General features: G+C 41.3%; 1 protein-coding gene across 1 annotated transcript; it reads right to left on the bottom strand.

Annotated features, from left to right (window-relative positions):
- Positions 1 to 11103: 11103 nt before the first annotated feature.
- Positions 11104 to 14405, bottom strand: LOC119892071 (granzyme A-like). The gene is given in 6 exon segments (XM_038704161.1): positions 11104 to 12097; positions 12206 to 12481; positions 12888 to 12959; positions 12962 to 13028; positions 13993 to 14134; positions 14296 to 14405. Coding segments are annotated over 6 exon segments (780 nt in total). The 5' UTR covers positions 14360 to 14405; the 3' UTR covers positions 11104 to 11938.
- Between the last annotated feature and the right edge of the window lie 3713 nt (positions 14406 to 18118).

Genomic DNA, 18118 nt, shown 5'->3' with positions numbered 1-18118 from the left:
TGCATACTGAACTACATCGATGACTGGCTCGTCCTGGCCCAGTCGCGAGAGTTAGCGGTTCGGCATCGAGATGTTGTCCTCGCCCACCTTCAGCGTTTGGGGCTGCGGCTCAACGCGAAGAAGAGTGTGCTGACACCGACCCAACGGACTACATTCCTATGGGTGGTATGGGACTCAACGACAATGCGGGCCCACCTGCCTCCCGCACGCATCGAGTCCATTTTGTCCACAGTGACCAGAGTGCAGTTAGGCCGCACCATCACTGTAAAACACTTTCAGAGGGTGTTGGGTCTCCTGGCAGCAGCGTCCAGTATAATACCTTCTGGACTACTGCACATGAGAGCCCTGCAGTGGTGGCTAAAATCCAAGGGATTCTCCCCGAGGGGAAATCCGCTCTGTCTGATACGGGTTACAAGCAGGTGCCTTCGTTCCCTGTCTGTATGGAGGAAATCGAACCGACAATACGGCAGTGGTGGCCTATTAGAATCACCAGGGGGGTCTGCGCTCGCGCCCATTATGCAAACCGGCACATCAGATCCTCCTGTGGTCCCAGCAGAGACTGCTGTCCCTCAGAGCGATGTACATCCCTGGGACCCAGAATCAAGGAGCAGACCTGCTGTCGAGACAGGGGCTGAGGCTCGGGGAATGGAGACTCCACCCCGAGGTGGTGGAGTTATTATGCGAAGAGTTCGGCCCCATAGACATGGACTTGTTTGCGTCCCAAGAGACAGCACACTGTCCCCTGTGGTTCTCCCTCTCGCCCCCAGACCCGCTAAGGCTGGATGTCATGGTGCAGACACGGCCGAGGCTGCGTCTGTATGCGTTTCCCCCAGTAGCTCTGCTCCCGGGGGTTCTGGAGCGGGTCCGCCAGGACAGTGTCAGTCTACTACTAGTAGCCCCGTTTTGGCCGGCATGAGTGTGGTTCTCGGATTTAATATCGCTCCTCGAGGGCCCGCCCTGGCAGGTCCCTCTGAGGAGAGAGCTGCTGTCCCAGGCGGAGGGCCGGATCTTTCACCCACATCCCTGTGGCAGCTATGGGTCTGGCCCCTAGAGGCGGGCCTGATGACAGGTGCAGTCGAGACGCTGCTCAGCTCCAGAGCTCCGTCCACGAGAAGGATGTACGGCCTAAAGTGGAATGTGTTCACCACCTGGTGCAGAGAACGGGCGGTGGACCCAGTTACCTGCTCGGTAATTGTGATACTGGAGTTCCTCCAGCAGCGTTTCTCCGCTGGCCTCTCCCCGTCCACGCTCAAAGTGTATGTGGCTGCCATTGCAGCATTCCACGCCCCTCTGAGTGATGGGCCCTTGGGGAGGCTTCCACTGGTCGTGCGCTTCCTCCGTGGAGCCCGGAGGATGAGACCCGTGACTCGTTCCAGGGTTCCCACCTGGAACCTTTCAGTGGTTCTCGAAGCACTGGCTGAGGCCCCCTTCGAACCCCTGGAGTCGGCTGAGGCCAAGCACCTGACCCTTAAGATGACCTTTCTCCTCGCTATCACCTCTCTGAGGAGGGTGGGGGATCTCCAGGCACTTTCGGTTTCTCCCCGATGCCTGGAGTTTGCCCCGGGGAGGGTCAGGGCCATCCTGCACCCTTGTCCAGGTTATGTCCCTAAGGTTCCAGCTGGTCCATGGTGCTGCAGGCGTTTCATCCCCCACCTCATGTGACGACGGAGGACGGGAGACTTCATCTGCTGCATCTGAATATTTACACTCTGAGGTCTTCCCGGTGGAGTAAAGCAGACCAGTTGCTGGTGTGTTTCAGATCCCCCAAGGCTGGGCTCCCCGCTTCTAAACACACCATCAGCAACAGGATCATTCAGACTATTTCCCTGGCCTATCAGGTGCGTGGTTTGCCTTCACCTATGGCCGTAAGGGCGCACTCTACCCGAGGAATGGCGGCATCTAGGGCCCTCCTCGCAGGGGCGTCACTCCATGATTTATGTGACGTGGCTGGCTGGGCCACCCCTCACACTTTCATCCGGTTTTACAGTCTGGACCTTCCTTCTGCACCCGGCACCCGTGGGCTCTCCTCCTAGTCATGCCGTCAGGTTCTGCATGCTGGGGGCAGGCAGGGTTTCGGCGCGGCCTAAGTGGGTATCTTGTTCCCATAGTGTCATCACCGATGCAGTTCGAGTTCCCTTGAAGGGGAACGTCTCAGGTTATGTATGTAACCCTTGCTCCCCGAGAAGGGGAACGAGACACTGCGTCGGTTCGCCACACCTCACCCCGCCTGGAGTGCCTTGCTTCATAGAAAGGGCTAATGTGTCCTATGTGCCGGCGTGCTTATATACCCCCTCCGGTTACGCCGTCACACACTACCGTTCTAGTAACACCAATAGGATTGGAGTAGTTTCATTCATAGTTCAGCCCTGCCACGCCCAGAGGCGTTCCCATAGTGTCGTCACCGACGCAGTGTCTCGTTCCCCTTCTCGGGGAACAGGGGTTACATATGTAACCCGAGACGTTTTGATGATGACGTATAACTTTGCAACAAGTCCCAGAGATTTCAATCAAATTTTTGCTTTGAATGAAAGAAGAAAAACATTTTAGCAATTCAGCGTCATAGTAAATACATCAGATAGTCAAATGAGTCTGCTCCATGTTCCAAAATCTGTATCTCTGATCTGGAGAAATTCTTCCATATCATATACACAAACATTACACATATGCAGAAAGCAAGGCAAGTTTATTTGGATAGCACATTTCAACAAATTCAAAGTGCCTTACATAAAACACAAAAGGCATCACAACAAAAGGAAAAAAAAAGGAGCTATAAACAGACATTTAAATAAGCAGAGTAAGTAACTCAGTGTGGTGTAAGATATTAATCAAAAGCCTAACATTGATTTAATAAAGGGCAGTGGCAAACAGAAATTCTCCGGCCTTGATTTAAAAGAACTGACAGTTGCAGCAATTTTCTGGGAGTTCCTAATATATGGAGCTTAAAAACTGAACGCTGCTTCTCCATGTTTAGTTTTGACTCTGGGGACAGAAAGCAGACCTGTCCCAGATGACCTGAGAGGTCTGGGTGTTTCTTAATGTAGCAGAAGATTTTTTTTGTTTGGCCCTAAACCTTTCAGTGCTTAATAAACCAACAGCAGTATTTTGAAATAATTTATTTATTTAAAGTAACTTATTTTGTTGTTTTCTATCATCTGAGCCAGTGGAAGTATGTAGATGTTAAACAGAAGAGGTCCCAGAATTGAGCCCTTAGGAAATTCCACAGGTCATTTTTGTCTGCTCAGATATACGCAGTACCTGTCGGATTCAAATTGTCGGATTCATTTAGTACTGTGCCAGAAGGTCCCACACAGCTTTCCAGTCGGTCTAGTAAAGCACTGAGACCCCATGGTCACATGACTGCATAGGTGTCTTCTTAGGGACTCTTCGAAAAACAGCTCCTGGGGCGTCAACGCCATGGTTGCTCATCTATTAGACCTCCTACCATAAATACATCCCGGACCCTTTGCTGCATGTCATCCTCTCTCTTCTGCCTATCCTTTCTCTCTTTCTCTACAGTGATTGTCTAATAAAGCAGAAATGATGAATGAAATCACCTTTTTAGTAAAAAGAAAAACGGCTCTTGGAGCGCCGTGGTAGGCAAACAGTTACAGGGCATGCCATTTAACCACAACACCGCATGTTCGACTTTACCCTGCAACCTTTGTTGCATGTCATGCCTCTCTCTACCATTTCCTGTCTTCCTCTTCACCTCACCTTGTCCGATAAAGGTGAAAAAATGGCCCATAATGAAAGAAAGACAGAAAGAAAGAAAGAAAGAAAAGCAGATCCACAGTGTTACTAGAGGTCTAAAGAGGTCTTTTAAAGAGGTGGTATTATGCTCATTTTTGAGTTCATAATCTTATTAAGGGGTTGTTCCAGAACAGGTTTACATGGTTTCATTTTCAAAAAACACCATATTTTTTGTCATTCTGCTCATTGCTGCAGCTCCTCTTTTCACCCTGTGTTGAAGGCTTCGTTTTAGCTATGGAGTGATACATCTTGCCTCTACATCATCTTTGTTGGGACTTTCACATATGCAGTTCCTAGTTAAGGACTCCTAGCCAATCAGAAGCAAAGTAGGGCGGGTTGTAAGAAGCTGGTAACACGGCTTCGGTTCAGCTGTACATGTTCCCCTTAACAGCTTAGCAACATGGACTGGAGCAAAAGTTTCGGAGTGGTGAGTTATTAATCTGTAACAAAAGTGTCTTTCATCCATAAAGTTTTAACTGAGCTCTGTCTCTACATCACAGTAACAATCAACTGTCCATCAACTGCCTGGAGAGTAGCTAGTGTTTGGAAGGGAGAGGAGAAGTGTGTGCTGCAGCTCAGTGTTTTTCACTGGTGTTTTTGAGGGTGTGTTGGAGTAGCCGCTTGGCGAGCATTTCCCTTTCCCTGTGATGTCACAGGGATGAAAGGGAAACGTCTGGACTACAAAGGAGCTGTTTTCAGGCAGTTCAGAGCAGATTTTTCTGTGGGAGATGGGAACTCCCTTTGGGCTGGACTTTGGGCTTTTTCACTTTGTAAACCTATTAAATGCACAAAAAAGGTATATAACTCATTAAAGGCGAGGGGAAAAGCTAAAAAGATTAATACTACCTCTTTAAGGCAGGGATATAAATAGTACCAAGAGGGGGCTGGGCGCTTGGCTCTCTCTCTGGTCCACCTTCCAGCTATGGCAGCAGCACACCTCTGAGACTGCGACTAATTTGTATTTCTTTGATTATTGTTCTTTTCTTATCTTTCTGATGGGAATAGTAGTTTAGTTTTTGCAGTGGGGGTCGTAACAGTGATCCAAATCAAAATTGTCCACCCCAGGTTTTAAACCTGTGAAATACTTTGGCACATAACTCCTACTGACAGGGCAAATTATTGTTTTTACACTTTTGTAAGATATAAGGTGTTACTTAGGTGCTGGATGGCAGATTTTATAAACATTTCACAGAGTTGGGATAGCTCTTTCCCCATTTCCAGCTTAACAACTTCTAGCTGTAGCTTCATATTTAATGGACAGAGCTAAGAGTGGCATCAATCTTCTCACTGAACTCTCTGTCAAAAAAGCTAAGTGTCTTGCAGAATTACAATTTCAAAATGTCAAATGAGTCTTTTAGAAAACAATTTTGATTTTGGAAGTCTTCAACCAAAAAATGCACTTACATTAGCATATAACCTCACCTACCAGGATACAACAGTTTCCAGCTACCTTTCTAAAGCAAGGTTTATGCGTGTGTGTGTTTGTGTGTGTGCGTGTGTGTGTGTGTGTGTGTGTGTGTGTGTGTGTGTGGCGTTGAGTCACTAGTGAGTGAAGGAAAAGGCGAGGCAAGGTGGGCAGCTCACACACACAGGTGATGCAAGCTCAAGCAAACATTTACTCTCTCACGTGTGTGTGTGTGTGTGTATGTGTACGACACGCTGATCTCAGTGGCCTAAATGGCTATTTAAAAGCACCAAAAACATTCATAAACACCCGGGCATTCATCCATGTGACAAAATAAGTTTATATGGGTGTGGTGAGCTTTGTAGTTTCGGTGGCACTGAGGTGGGCCCATTAGCTTTTGTGGGTGACCATGGAAACAGAGTAAGTTATAACAGCTCAAATAAAGGACATGCTGGAATTTCCTGGGTGTGGTAGCGTTTTTTCCTTCACATTTACAAGGGAGCAGGTCAGTTGTCAGGGATCACTATTTTATTTATTGTCTTTTGTTTTTAATTCTAATTTCCCACACAGGTTTCTATTTCAGCAAAGTGACACAGCAGGTTGCCTAGCAAAGTGGGATTGCTCTGGATGGCAAAGTCAGTCAGTCCACCGCTTTGGTCCAGACTGAAATATCTCAACAACTTGGATGGATTGCTGTGAAATTTTCTAATAACATTCATGGTCCTTAGATAATGAATCCGTCAAACTTTGGTGATCCTCTGACCTTTCCTCCAGTGCCACTCTGAAGTTCACGTTTGTGGTTTTGAGTGAAATATTACACTACTATAAAATATTGCTATATAATATAAATGATTATATTAATGTAATATAACTATTGAATGGATTGCTGTGAAAATTGTTATAGACAATCATGTTCTCCTCAGGATGAACTGTAATATCATTTGTGATCCCTTAATCTATCCCCTGGTGGCATCATTAGTTAAAAACTTATATTTGTCCAATACTTTGGTTCATAACCAAATGCTGAACAGAGCCAGTGACATTCCTGTCATCCTCAGATGTAGCTTAAGCAAATGTTAGCATGCCAACATGATCCAGCAATATAAGATTTGTTAGCATTTATGTCAAAGCAGTCTCACTGTGCATGGATGTAGACTTGTTCTGTCTTTATATATATGAAGTAAATGAAATTAATAAGCATTAATCACACCCAATTCTGTTGAATGTTACAAGTACAAATGTATTATGTTAAACCTGTTTGATAAGAAATAGACAGGTTAGTTGACAGAGACAGAGAGTTGTTAAATAGGATGTGATATTGATGGAAAAAGCAATAATCCCACTTTTATTTGTTCCTGATCACTTCATTTTCTCTAAATAAAGGGGAGAAGTGATAAAGGGGATAGGAAAGCAAAAAAAATAAATAAAAAAATCACATTTCTTCTCCACAAATGTATGGTAATCTTTTAGGGCTCTCCACTACTCTTTGCTTCTTCTTTTTTTTTAACATCTGATTTACTCAATCATTTTACCTCTTCAGACATCTAATGATTCCCCAAATGTGACTCTGCAAGTTATGCAACTTCACGCACGCGTTACCATTTTCTCTAAGAGGTGATGATACAGTATCATGTACAGCAGTGTTTCCCAACCTGCGTTCACAAGCGTTGCAATAGAAAAGCATAAAAAAACGCATTTCTGCTAGTCTATATATTTAATTATTGTAAACTGAACAAGCAACAAACATGTCTCTTATTAACATAACTTGTGTGTGTTTTTTTTAACAAAGTCATTTTAGTCTTACTTTTAGCTGAGTGAAATTATCTTGAACACAGCTGAGTGAAATCTCACTTCTATAAATTTCTGCAACACTGGTAGAGAGCACCACCTAGTGATGTAATATAAAAAGTGAATGTCAGTGCCACATTACAGTAAGTCCCAGGTCATAAAGAGTGGGTGTATGTAATTAGCTGACTTGCATGCAACACAATAAACCCACAAAAATTAAAAAACCCCACTAAAGTGGAGAGACAAATGGGCTCCTTCAGCTCTAAGGAATGAAGGAGAACAACAGTATTTAAGATAAGGGAGACAAAGAAACTGCTGAATAATCCTTCCAGAAATGTTACTGAGCCAACTTTGATGACTACTGCAAACACAACTTTTACTGGAAGTGGATGTTTGAGGTGTGTTCACTGTTAATGTCTCCTTCAGTAGCCTATTCGAAAAAAGGCAACACTGACATTTTGCACATTTCCTGTTTGGGGTCTTAAGATATGCCATGTGAATTTGTCTTGGTGCGGTCTCACCAAGTACAGCATCATGACAATCTTTTTTTCTTTGTGGTTCAGAACATCATGTACTCTTACTGCTTTAACATTACTGTAATTGCCCCACATAGGAAGCATTTTAGCATCATCTACAGATGACCTAAAGAGGAGGAAGACAGAAAACACAACTAAATGATGACATCTAGGAGTTTTTATTTGAACACAGATCTCACACAACCTGAAACCAGACCACTGATACACAAACCTGTGAGGAGCTACTGTAATGAGTCGTATAAATAGAAAAATAATACATTAGAACGGTAGAAAATGTCTCTGGTTTGGGGTTTTCATGCAATAAGAATGTGGATCAATAATGAAGAAATAATGAGGTGTGAGTACAAACCTTTATCACAACATATTTTTACAAGACTTAAGCTTAAGCCTCAATGACCTTTTGCTAACCCACTTTCAAGGGGCTATATGTTGCAAAATGCTATAGTTGTTTTGCTAGCCACATTTCTTCACCAGCTAATATTACTATCTTGTGAACCACAGGTATTATGTCAAAGTGTTGATTTTAGCCTGTGTGACGGCCTGTTGCCTTAGGACTATGTGGTGTTGGCCTGCCTCTCTCTCTCCTGTGTTTTCAGGTTTTTCTTCCAGTTTGGGTGCCATGATGAATCCAAGATGGCTCTCCTTCATCCTGATCTCCCACCTGGAAGGCGGGTGCCCACAACTAAGTTTTACATTTTCTTATTCAATTTTGGTTCTTTCCTTAAATATGTTGTTAATGTGTGCTGCAGTGTTATTTTATGCATAGCAGTAGTCTGTGGGTGGTGACGGCAGAGTGGATAAGATATGTCCCTTTGGTGTGAGGGTTCAATTCCCCACTGTGACACATTCACATGTCCCTGAGCAAGACACTTAACCCCTAGTTGCTCCAGAGGCGTGCAAACTCTGACATATAACAACTGAAGTTGCTTTGGATAAAAGCGTCAGCTAAATGAATAAATGTAGTCGCATGTATAGGAATGTGCTGCACATACAACAAACGGTACAAAGCAAATGTACAACAATTTGTTCTACTAGCCAATAGTGATGCAAGGCAGCTACATCAGCATGGATCAGCTGTTGTTTAATTAGTAACCCTTCAATTTACATTTATTGTCATTTTACTGTTACTCAGGTACACACTTTCGTGGGTCAAAGTCGCTGTAACATACTTGACCCACATAATACAAAGTGGAAGACCCATTGACTACAGTAACATTATTTACTACAGTCTAACTAAAGTGTGGCAACAATCTCATTTATAATAATCAATCTTGCTCACTAACCATTTTCATCATCATCCAGTAAATTTAGCTATGCTGACATTACTGAGCCTCTCCAGTGAAAGACAACAAATAGTTATTGAGAAAACAGGTAACACAGATATATCATGTCGCTAAATGCAGTCAGTGTAGCGTTATTATGCAACGAGCATTACTTCAATACAAGCTGATAAAAATATTGTAACAATGCAGGGGGAGTTTACCTGACTTTCCATCATTTTGTGTGAAACCGTCTCTTGTTATGTCTTTGTTTTGGCTGATGCAGAGTGCTAGACAGTAGTCTGGGCATGCGCACCAGCATATGCTTGAAACAGTAATATTTTTCTAATCTCAGGAGGCTTTTTAACATCCTGTACAATACCTCTTCATCACGCATGCCAGAAGTCTTAATTTCGCTTGATGCAGAGAAGGCCTTTGACCGGGTGGAGTGGGATTATCTTTTCTGTCCCCTACAGAAGTTTGGTTTTGGCAATAAGTTTATTTCCTGGGTGAGAATACACTTCACCCACAGCATCCATTAGAATCAACAACATCCTCTCTGAACATTTTCCTCTCCGTCGCTCCACCCGGCACTGACACAGTTTTCCTATTTATTCCAATGTCTGCCCACCTCTGAGTCCCCTCCTGTTCACTATTGCCATTGAACCTCTTGCTGTGGCCCTTCAGTCACACCCACGCATCAGAGGTGTACTCAGGTATGGTGTCGAGCATACTGTCTCCCTTTACGCAGATCTTTCAGTGTACATTTCGGACCCCTCAGTCTCATTTCGCACTATTTTAGACACATTTACCCTTGAATCCAGCAGCAAGAAGTTTCCTACTGCACAACTTTCCATTCAAAGTTGCTTCAGATAGTTTTGTATACTTTTTATACTTTAGTATTCGGGTGACAGCTCAGTTCGAGGATTTATTTAAATCTAACATTCTCCCATTGGTTGCTAAGATGCAAGATGACTTTGAGTGCTGGACTCTAGTCTCTATCAAAATGAATACCCTCCCAAAGTTTTCCTATTTATTCCAATGTCTGCCCACCGTCTTTTTTTTTCTCCAAGATTGATAAATTAATATCTGAATTTATCTGGAACAAGAAGACCCCAAGACTATGCAGACCCTTGCTTCAGAGACTAAAATCTCAGGGGGGTCTGGCATTGCCAAATTTTAGATTTTATTTCTGGGCCTGTAACCTCAGGGCAATCCAGTTCTGGCTTCATTTTGAGGACTCTGGTTCTCCCCCAGCATGGATAATTATGGAATCTATGTCTGCCAAACCAGCCTCTCTGTCTACGCTTGTCCATGCTCACCCTATTCAAAAAGTATAATAGTTAAATCCAATGTGAGGATATAGAGACAATTCAGACGATATTTCCGCCTTCAGTGCTCCTTCTGAACTGGCCCCTCTAGCACCAAACCTGCTATTTCACCCTTCACTAATGGATGGAGCGCTCTCTTCCTGGCAGGCGCGTGGTATCAAAACAGTCAAGGACTTGTATAATGATGACATATTTTCATCTTTCCAGCAGCTTTCAGAGAAGTTTGCTTTTCCTAAAAAATAACTTTTTCAGATGTTTGCAGATTCATAGTTTTGTTAGAAATGTTTACCCCAGTTTTCCAAATGTACCGGAACCCACTGGATTGGACACATTTTTGACCCCGCTGCCTGCTACGAAGGGAATGATCTCTGTGTTATATAATCTTATTCACTCTATAAACCCAGCCTCACTTTGTACTATTAGGACGATATGGGAGAATGATTTACAATGTGAACTTGCAGATGATGTTTGGGATGAGTGTCTGCGGCTGGTCCATTCTTCCTCCTATCTGCTAGGCACGGGTTGCTACAATGTAAGATTCTTCACCGCTGTCATTTAACCAAGGTCATACTGTCTAAAATATATGGTGATGTTGATCCTATTTGTGACAGATGTCGCCAGTACTCAGCAACCTATTTTCAAATGCTTTGGGCATGCCCTTCTTTGAATACCTTTTGGTTGAAAATTTTTAATACTATTTCACAGATCACCTCTGTCTCTTTCACACCTTCGGCGGGGTATTTGTAGTCACCGTCATACCTGCTATACCAAATTATAAGAAGAACCTGGTAGCTTTTGTACCCCCCCCACAGCTAGACTTCTCATTCTTATGAAGTGGAAATCCCGACCTGTCATGTGTGGATAAAGGACATTTTTTACTTTATCAACATGGTGAAAATCTGTTGCACACTGAGGGGATCGTCAGCCCTTTTCAGCAAAACATGGGGGCCATTTTTTGAGTATGCAAATAAGTTTACTTTTCCTAACATCCTGAACTGACAAACAACCCTTTGTACACTGTCTGATCTGTTTTAATGACTTGCCTTTAATGAATGTTCTACCTTTTTTGTTTGTTTGTTTATATATATATTTACAAGAGTCTTGTACATTATTTGAGTTTTGTAATAATAATAATGAGAAACTTGATACTTGCTTTCTTATAACTGTTGTTTATATGTTTAAAAATTCAATAAACAAAGTTGGGGGAAAAAAAAGAAAGAGTAGCAATCTGAAACCTCACCCCTGGAGGCAACTGAAAACTACACATGGCCCCTTTAAGCTTTGGATGCAGTAAGTGGTGAATATCTCTGGTTAATAGGCTAAATAATGTCACTTTGGTGTTTTGCTTTCATCTTAAGAGAGATAACTCTTTGGTGTACAACTTAAAAAATCCCCTTTGCCTTTGGCTTGATTATATTGCAGCAAAGTCATATTGTAGTAATCTATGGATGATTATGCACTTACCTGGATGTATGTGAAAAAATATAAAACTATGAATTCATTTTAAAAATACATCCACACATTTGTGTTAAGCAGAAAAATAAAAGCACAAAAACTGAAGCTGATCGTAAGTTTTTTTAAGCAAATTTTTTGTTCCTTAGCTTTGGAAGTAATGCTTGTTTATTACTGTTTTAAGCTAGTCTAATTAGGCAGACATGCAAATGAAAGCAGCTTACATTACAGCAGTTCAACACAAAGTTTAATCTATTTCTAACATTTCTGCTCTTGTATTTTTAGTTTTGAAAGTGCTAAAAAAAGAAACCACCCTCCAAGCTCTTTAAATGCCTAATTATCTATAATAACAGAGACAGACACGTTTAAAGAGGTTAATGTGGTCAAGAACACCGAATAATAAACAGGGAGGGCTAATTATATATCAGACGTCTTCATTGTATTTTTGATCCAGCTGAGTTGTTTTTCTGAAAGAAAAGCGTACACTCCAGGCTTTTTAATCAGGCCACACTCCCGTCCAAAGGATGTGACTCCGACTAGTGCTCCATTGCACAACAGTGGACCTCCTGAATCCCCCTAGAGAGAGAATAAACACATGACATGTCATTTGTAGGCACAACATAGCAGTGAAATTGGTGATATGTTGGGGACAGGCTGTTTACTTCCTGCACAAAACATTCTCACCTGACAGGTATCAGCACTGTTTTTACCGTCTGAACCGGCACATATCATGCTGCTGGTGATAACAGGCTTAAGGCCGTAATATTCAGGAGAGTTGCACTTGACTCTGTCGATCACAGTCACATTGACAGACTTCAGGACATCTGACATTTGCTTGGAAGCATTGTTTGTTTTCCCCCATCCAGCCACCAGACAGCTGGTGCCCGCTGCTGGTTCTCTGATGGTCTTACCGAACCCGAGACATTTCACCGTCTTGGTTTGCTTCACCGGTTTGTCAAGCTGAAATTAAAAAATAGACATAACATTTAGAAATTTCTTTTCTAGCATCATTCTTGAGCACTGTTACCCATCCAGTTTAAGTGATATAAAAGTATCTATAATAACATGGGGGCTCTGGAGATTAGAATTCTTGTAGTAATTTATTTGTCTAAATCTTGTGTTTGTCACCTGAATAGACTGCAAACATCTGTAGACTGTTAATCAAATCGCTGTTTGTATCATTCATTGTTTAAATAGCACTGGTCACAGCACAAGGAAAGTAGGTTTTCATGAATGCAGGCTTGTTAAAAATGTCGCTGCTAACAAAGCAGTCACAGAAAGCTCATATCGTTTTTCATATGTATTGTTTTGTATTAGTCCAACGATCGTCAACCGCTCATTATTGGTTACTGTAATGTTACCTTACCTTGAGCAACATGAGGTCATTGACCTTATCTGCTTTATCATAGCAGGGATGAGGAAAACTGCGCTTCACCTTTTTCGGACCTGCCGTGAATCTTTTTCCTTTGCTTTGATGGAGTGCACCCCCAGGTACACCTTCTTAATGCTAAGAGCAGGAAACAGGGTTTCATCAGAACAATGTTCACATACACTAACATGCTAGTTAGTGACGTAATGATGACATTATCACAGTTGCTTTTTTATATGTAGGTCAGAATATGGCCTTCATTGAGAAAATATAGTTTTTTCCCCTCAGTATCAGTGAGTGTTGAGACTTAAGTGTTAGTTGATAAGTGTCAAATGAAGTGTTTACCCCCTAACAGGGCTGATGTGCGCAGTAGGTACTGTAAAAAATTGACACTTATGGGTGTGGACTGATATAAAACTATAATGTTTATCTTCACTCTTCCAGAGATGAATTTATAAAGGCAGAATTTTGCATCAATAGATCTGCTTTTGCATCTAATATTAGAGGAATCTTTCTCTTTAACGTCCGCCTCTTTCAGTCTGTTCTTTGTGGAGTCAACTAATTTAGAAGACGTGTTATCTATAATAAATGGTAACAGGACCACAGCAAAGACATGGACTTGTTTAGAAAGTGACATATAGTATATACAGATACAAATGTTACAAGGCTCAAGAGTATGTCTTCTCTCAACGCGTGTCTTTTGTGGTTTGTTGAAGCAAAAGACAATTTTTACTTGATGACAATCTCTTGTTTTTTCTTCCCTGTCAGAAGTTTGGCCATCATGTACTTTACATGTCATTCTGTCTGAATGCATTTGGATAACCTTATCTTAAATATTAGTGTTCAAAACAGTTCAAAGCAGTCATCATTGTGTGTCTTATATGCTTGTATCTCTGATTTGGTTAGTGAAAACATTTTTCCTTGTTTGATTTTTACTTTTTACTATTTTTACAAAAAGTGCAAATATTCAACATCAAAGCAGATCTGATCTTTTTCATCAAAACTCCAACTATAGTAAGGCTTTAATTTACCAGTACACACCAGCTTTTACTTCATCAGTAGAAATTTGTCTTGAACATTTTAGGAAGTATCTTGTTCTTACTCCGCACAGTGGGCAGCAGTCAGGACCCATTTTGGACTTATTAGTGTCCCTCCACAGACTGGTATTTTGCTCTCCAGCAGAGCCATGAAAGGCAACGAGTGGGGCTCCACCTCTTTCCCCCCAATAATCTCAGAGCCATGACCTAAAACGGAATACACTAATTAATTTAACTAAACACTAGATAAATGAATCAACAATTGGTTGAAACCAAATAAAACACAGTAGCATTACTTTGCATTCTGAACGTTTACATGAATGAGCAAGATATCAGTCTGACTGCAATATATAAAAGATATTACTCACTTGACTGGACAATGAGGAGGACCATACAAGAGAATAAAACAGATAAAGCTCCTGGGCAGAACATTTCTTCTTTACTCTCTCTTTGATGGGATGATAAATGAACTGAAACCCACCTCAGTGCACACACTTGTCTTTATGTGTTAAGCTCAAAGGATGTGGTCTGACCGTGGAAATGCATGAGTCAGCAAAATGGATGCGAGTATGACATGAGAATTATTGTGTACCATGTTCATTTATAAGTTTGGTGGTAACAGCTTTTGTCATTTACCAGTCATCGTATCCATGTTATTCACATGCCGTGTGGTGGTGGCTTTCTTTACGTGAAGCAGCTCACATCATAAGGGTGCAGCCATTTCAGTAAGGGTGGGCAGCCAAAACTGGGGGCTGATGTCAGACCTTTCATGTTACGATTTAGAGGAAACCGTGAGAATGTGAAACATAGTGGCTGATGGGCTGGTGGAGTTGAATGATCAATAACATAGAAAAATAACTATCGTAAAGACATGACAGCGGTAACAATCCTCTAACTCTCTGCCAGAACACAAAGAAGGATGTTTTCCAAAATGTGGCCCTTTTGCTTTAATTTTCAACAAACGAGCAAGAAATAGTCAAACGTCTTTCAGTATTTATTTATTTATAGGACTCTTAGTTACATAGCAGCTACTAAAGAAAGCAACATGATGCTTACAGTACATGTAGAAAACATAATGTTCATAATCTAATCTAACAGCCAGAGGCACATGAGAACGGCTCAGTTTGTGGTCACAAATACTTTCCCTGTGTAAATGTTTATTGCTCTAGTCATCACTATGTGATTTAAACTTAGCTTAGTTTCCAATGCTGGAAAGCTACATTTTTTATCAGAATACTATAAATCTAACACTACATTGACTTTTCAACATTGTCTCCTAAAAACTATTTTTACATACTACAAAGTATAGCTAATTTGAATTGAATTATACTACAAATTGACAGCAGCAAATACATTTTGAATTAACCTAAAGTCTGTAAGGTTTATAAGGTGTGGTCCACATGCACATAAAGGCCTAAACTCAAAATACTGTATAGTACAAAATACAAAAAACAAACAAATAAAAAACAAAAACAAACACAACAACAACATAGAAGTACAAATAAAAATAATGCCACATACTTTTTAATAAGTTGTGTCTTAATGATATGACTAATACTATCAGAATTTTATGCCACATTCTGTTAGGATTTGGTTTTGTGCTGTTGTTTTTCCTGTGTTTTATTTGATATTGTCATGGTTTGGAGTTTTGTAGTCTAGTTTATTATTTTGGCTCTTTCGCTTTAAGTTTTCTTTGTAATTGTCTTATCTCTCATCTTAGTTCTTGGTCCTGTGCTTTAGTTCATGTTTAGTGTTTTCCTTATCGGTTTACTTCTGTATTTTCTCATTATGGTCTGTCTTAGTCCTTAGTCTTATCTCCATGTTTTAGATGATTTTGCTGTTTTTCCATGTTTTTGCATTTTACTTTGGTAGATCTGTCCTTGTGTGTTCCTGTGAACTTTACTTCCTGTTTATTTTGGTAACCTTCTGTACCTGGTGTCCTTGTCTAGCTTTGTCTGATTACCTGATGTATCTCAGCTGTACTTCCCTCCATGCTCGTTTACGTGTGTATATATTGTCCTCAGTTTTCTTCACTCCTTGTCACGTCCTTGTATTGTCTGCATTGTCCGCATTATCTGCGTCGTCTGTGTTGAGTGTTCTGTGCCTTCCCTGCCCTTTTGGATTACTTCATTGGTTTGTACTTTGTTCATGGATTCTTCCCTTTGGATTATGTTTTGTTTGGAGTTGGAGTTCCCTTTTGTTTGAACATTTGCCACTGAGCTCCCAGCGTAAGCCTGTTTAGTTTTGTGTTAATAAATCCTTATTCGAACTGCAACTACCTCGCCTACAGTCTGCATTTGGGTCCACACCTCAGTTCTCAGCTTCTGCACTCAGCCATTCCCCATGTCACATTCACATTAATGTTTCCCTTTAAGCCTGGATTTGAAAATTTTTAGATACAGTTTCTCTGAAATAATGTTTTTAGTCAAGGCATTAAATCACATTGTAGGGTCTGCTGTAACATCTGGCCCGGGACACCAGATAAAATACATCCTTTTTAGCTAACTTTGGACCATTTCGCATTTACTGACCTTTTGAAATAAACAAACAAACTAGCTAACCCCTGTGTGATGTTTTATTTGACATATTATGTGTCAAGATTAAAAAAAATGTAGCTAATACTTCTTCTTTTTGCTGCTGATTCAGTAAAGCAGGTGACTAGCATGCATCACTGTCTTTCTCAGCTGCAGTTGCAGAAGGGCTGGTGCAAAACTCTCCCACCTAGAGTTTAACAATAAAACTTTATAGAACATGTTTCTAGTTAGCTTTGATGAATCTACAGTGCACAAGATGAAACTAGTAAATATTATAACATTAACGACTTTGCACATACACCACTTCATTTCCTGCATTCTGAACACATTTTCTGCACCAACTTATGGAGGAAATGTCTTCATTTATTTGAAGGGAAACTAAATTAAGGTGACAATTCAAAATATAATGGAATATAATTAATTAATCAGCTTTTGGACAATGCAAATTTGTTTCTTTTATATTTCAATTGCATTGCATGTTTTCTTATTATGCAGGAGAATACCGGCTGCTTGGGAGAAGTCCCGGTAAGCAAGAAAATGTCCTGGTATGCCAAAGAGTAAAATGTTGAGGTGCCGGTACTATGTACCAGGGTGTTCCGGCCCATTTCAAGCACTGACAGTGCATCTTAAAGAGGTGGTATTACGCTTTTTTGGCCTTTTCCCTCGCCTTCATTGAGTTATATACCATTTTTGTGCATGTAATAGGTTTGCAAAGTGAAAAAGCCCAAAGTCTAGCCCAAAGGGAGTTCCCATCTCCCACAAAAAACACTGCTCTGAACTGCTTGAAAACAGCTCGTTTGTAGTCATTTTCATTTCCTCATTTGGCAGATGCTTTTATCCAAAGCGACTTACATTTGAGGAAGAACATACAAGCATCAACAAAGCATCAAATACAGTACGAGATCTACAAATAACAATACATACATAGTAATATATCGTATCAATGGGTTAAATACCTAGGGAAAGAAGTAGACAAGAAGAAGTTAGAAGTTAACAAAAAAGTGTGATCAATACAAGATAATTGTAAGGGGACAGGAGTTAGAGGTGTTATAAGAGGAAGTGTTCTCGGAAGAGATGAGTTTTCAAGAGCTTCTTGAAGTTAGAGAGGAATGCTGCTCTGATGGCATGTGGAGCGTCTTAGAGAGGTTTAGTTGAAGGTGGCAAGCCTTCACCCATGCAGATATCTGAGACAGTCTGTGATCTGCGCCGAGATGGTGGGGTCGTCTTGTGGGAAGGATAGGTAGAGTTATGTATCGTCTGAATAGCAGTGGTAAGAGAAGCCGTGCGAGCGAATGATCAGCCCCAGTGAGGTGGGAGGAGGATAATTGTCCTTGCCACAAAACATTGTAGGAATGCCCAGAGAAGTAGAATTCAAACCACTGGAGTGCTTTACTCAAGATGCCCATTGCTGAGAGTGCAGATAGCAGGATCCTGTGATTGACTGTGTCAAGCAGGATAAGAAACGAGGACAGGGCTGCAGTTTTAGCTGATCTTAGGGCTTCTGTTACAGACAAAAGAGCAGTTTCAGTAGAGTGGCCACTCACACACACTCACACTTAAAAACAGACTGATATGTATCTAGGAGGTCATTCTGTAAGAGGAATTCTGAGACCTGTTTGAAGACTGCCCGTTCAATAGTTTTTGATAAAAATGGTAG

Source organism: Micropterus salmoides, unplaced genomic scaffold (assembly GCF_014851395.1).
Source record: "Micropterus salmoides isolate LMB-PRFRI ecotype aquatic unplaced genomic scaffold, ASM1485139v1 Ms_hic_scaffold_7, whole genome shotgun sequence".
Taxonomy (NCBI): domain Eukaryota; kingdom Metazoa; phylum Chordata; class Actinopteri; order Centrarchiformes; family Centrarchidae; genus Micropterus; species Micropterus salmoides.
This window is presented reverse-complemented; position numbering and strand designations above follow the sequence as displayed.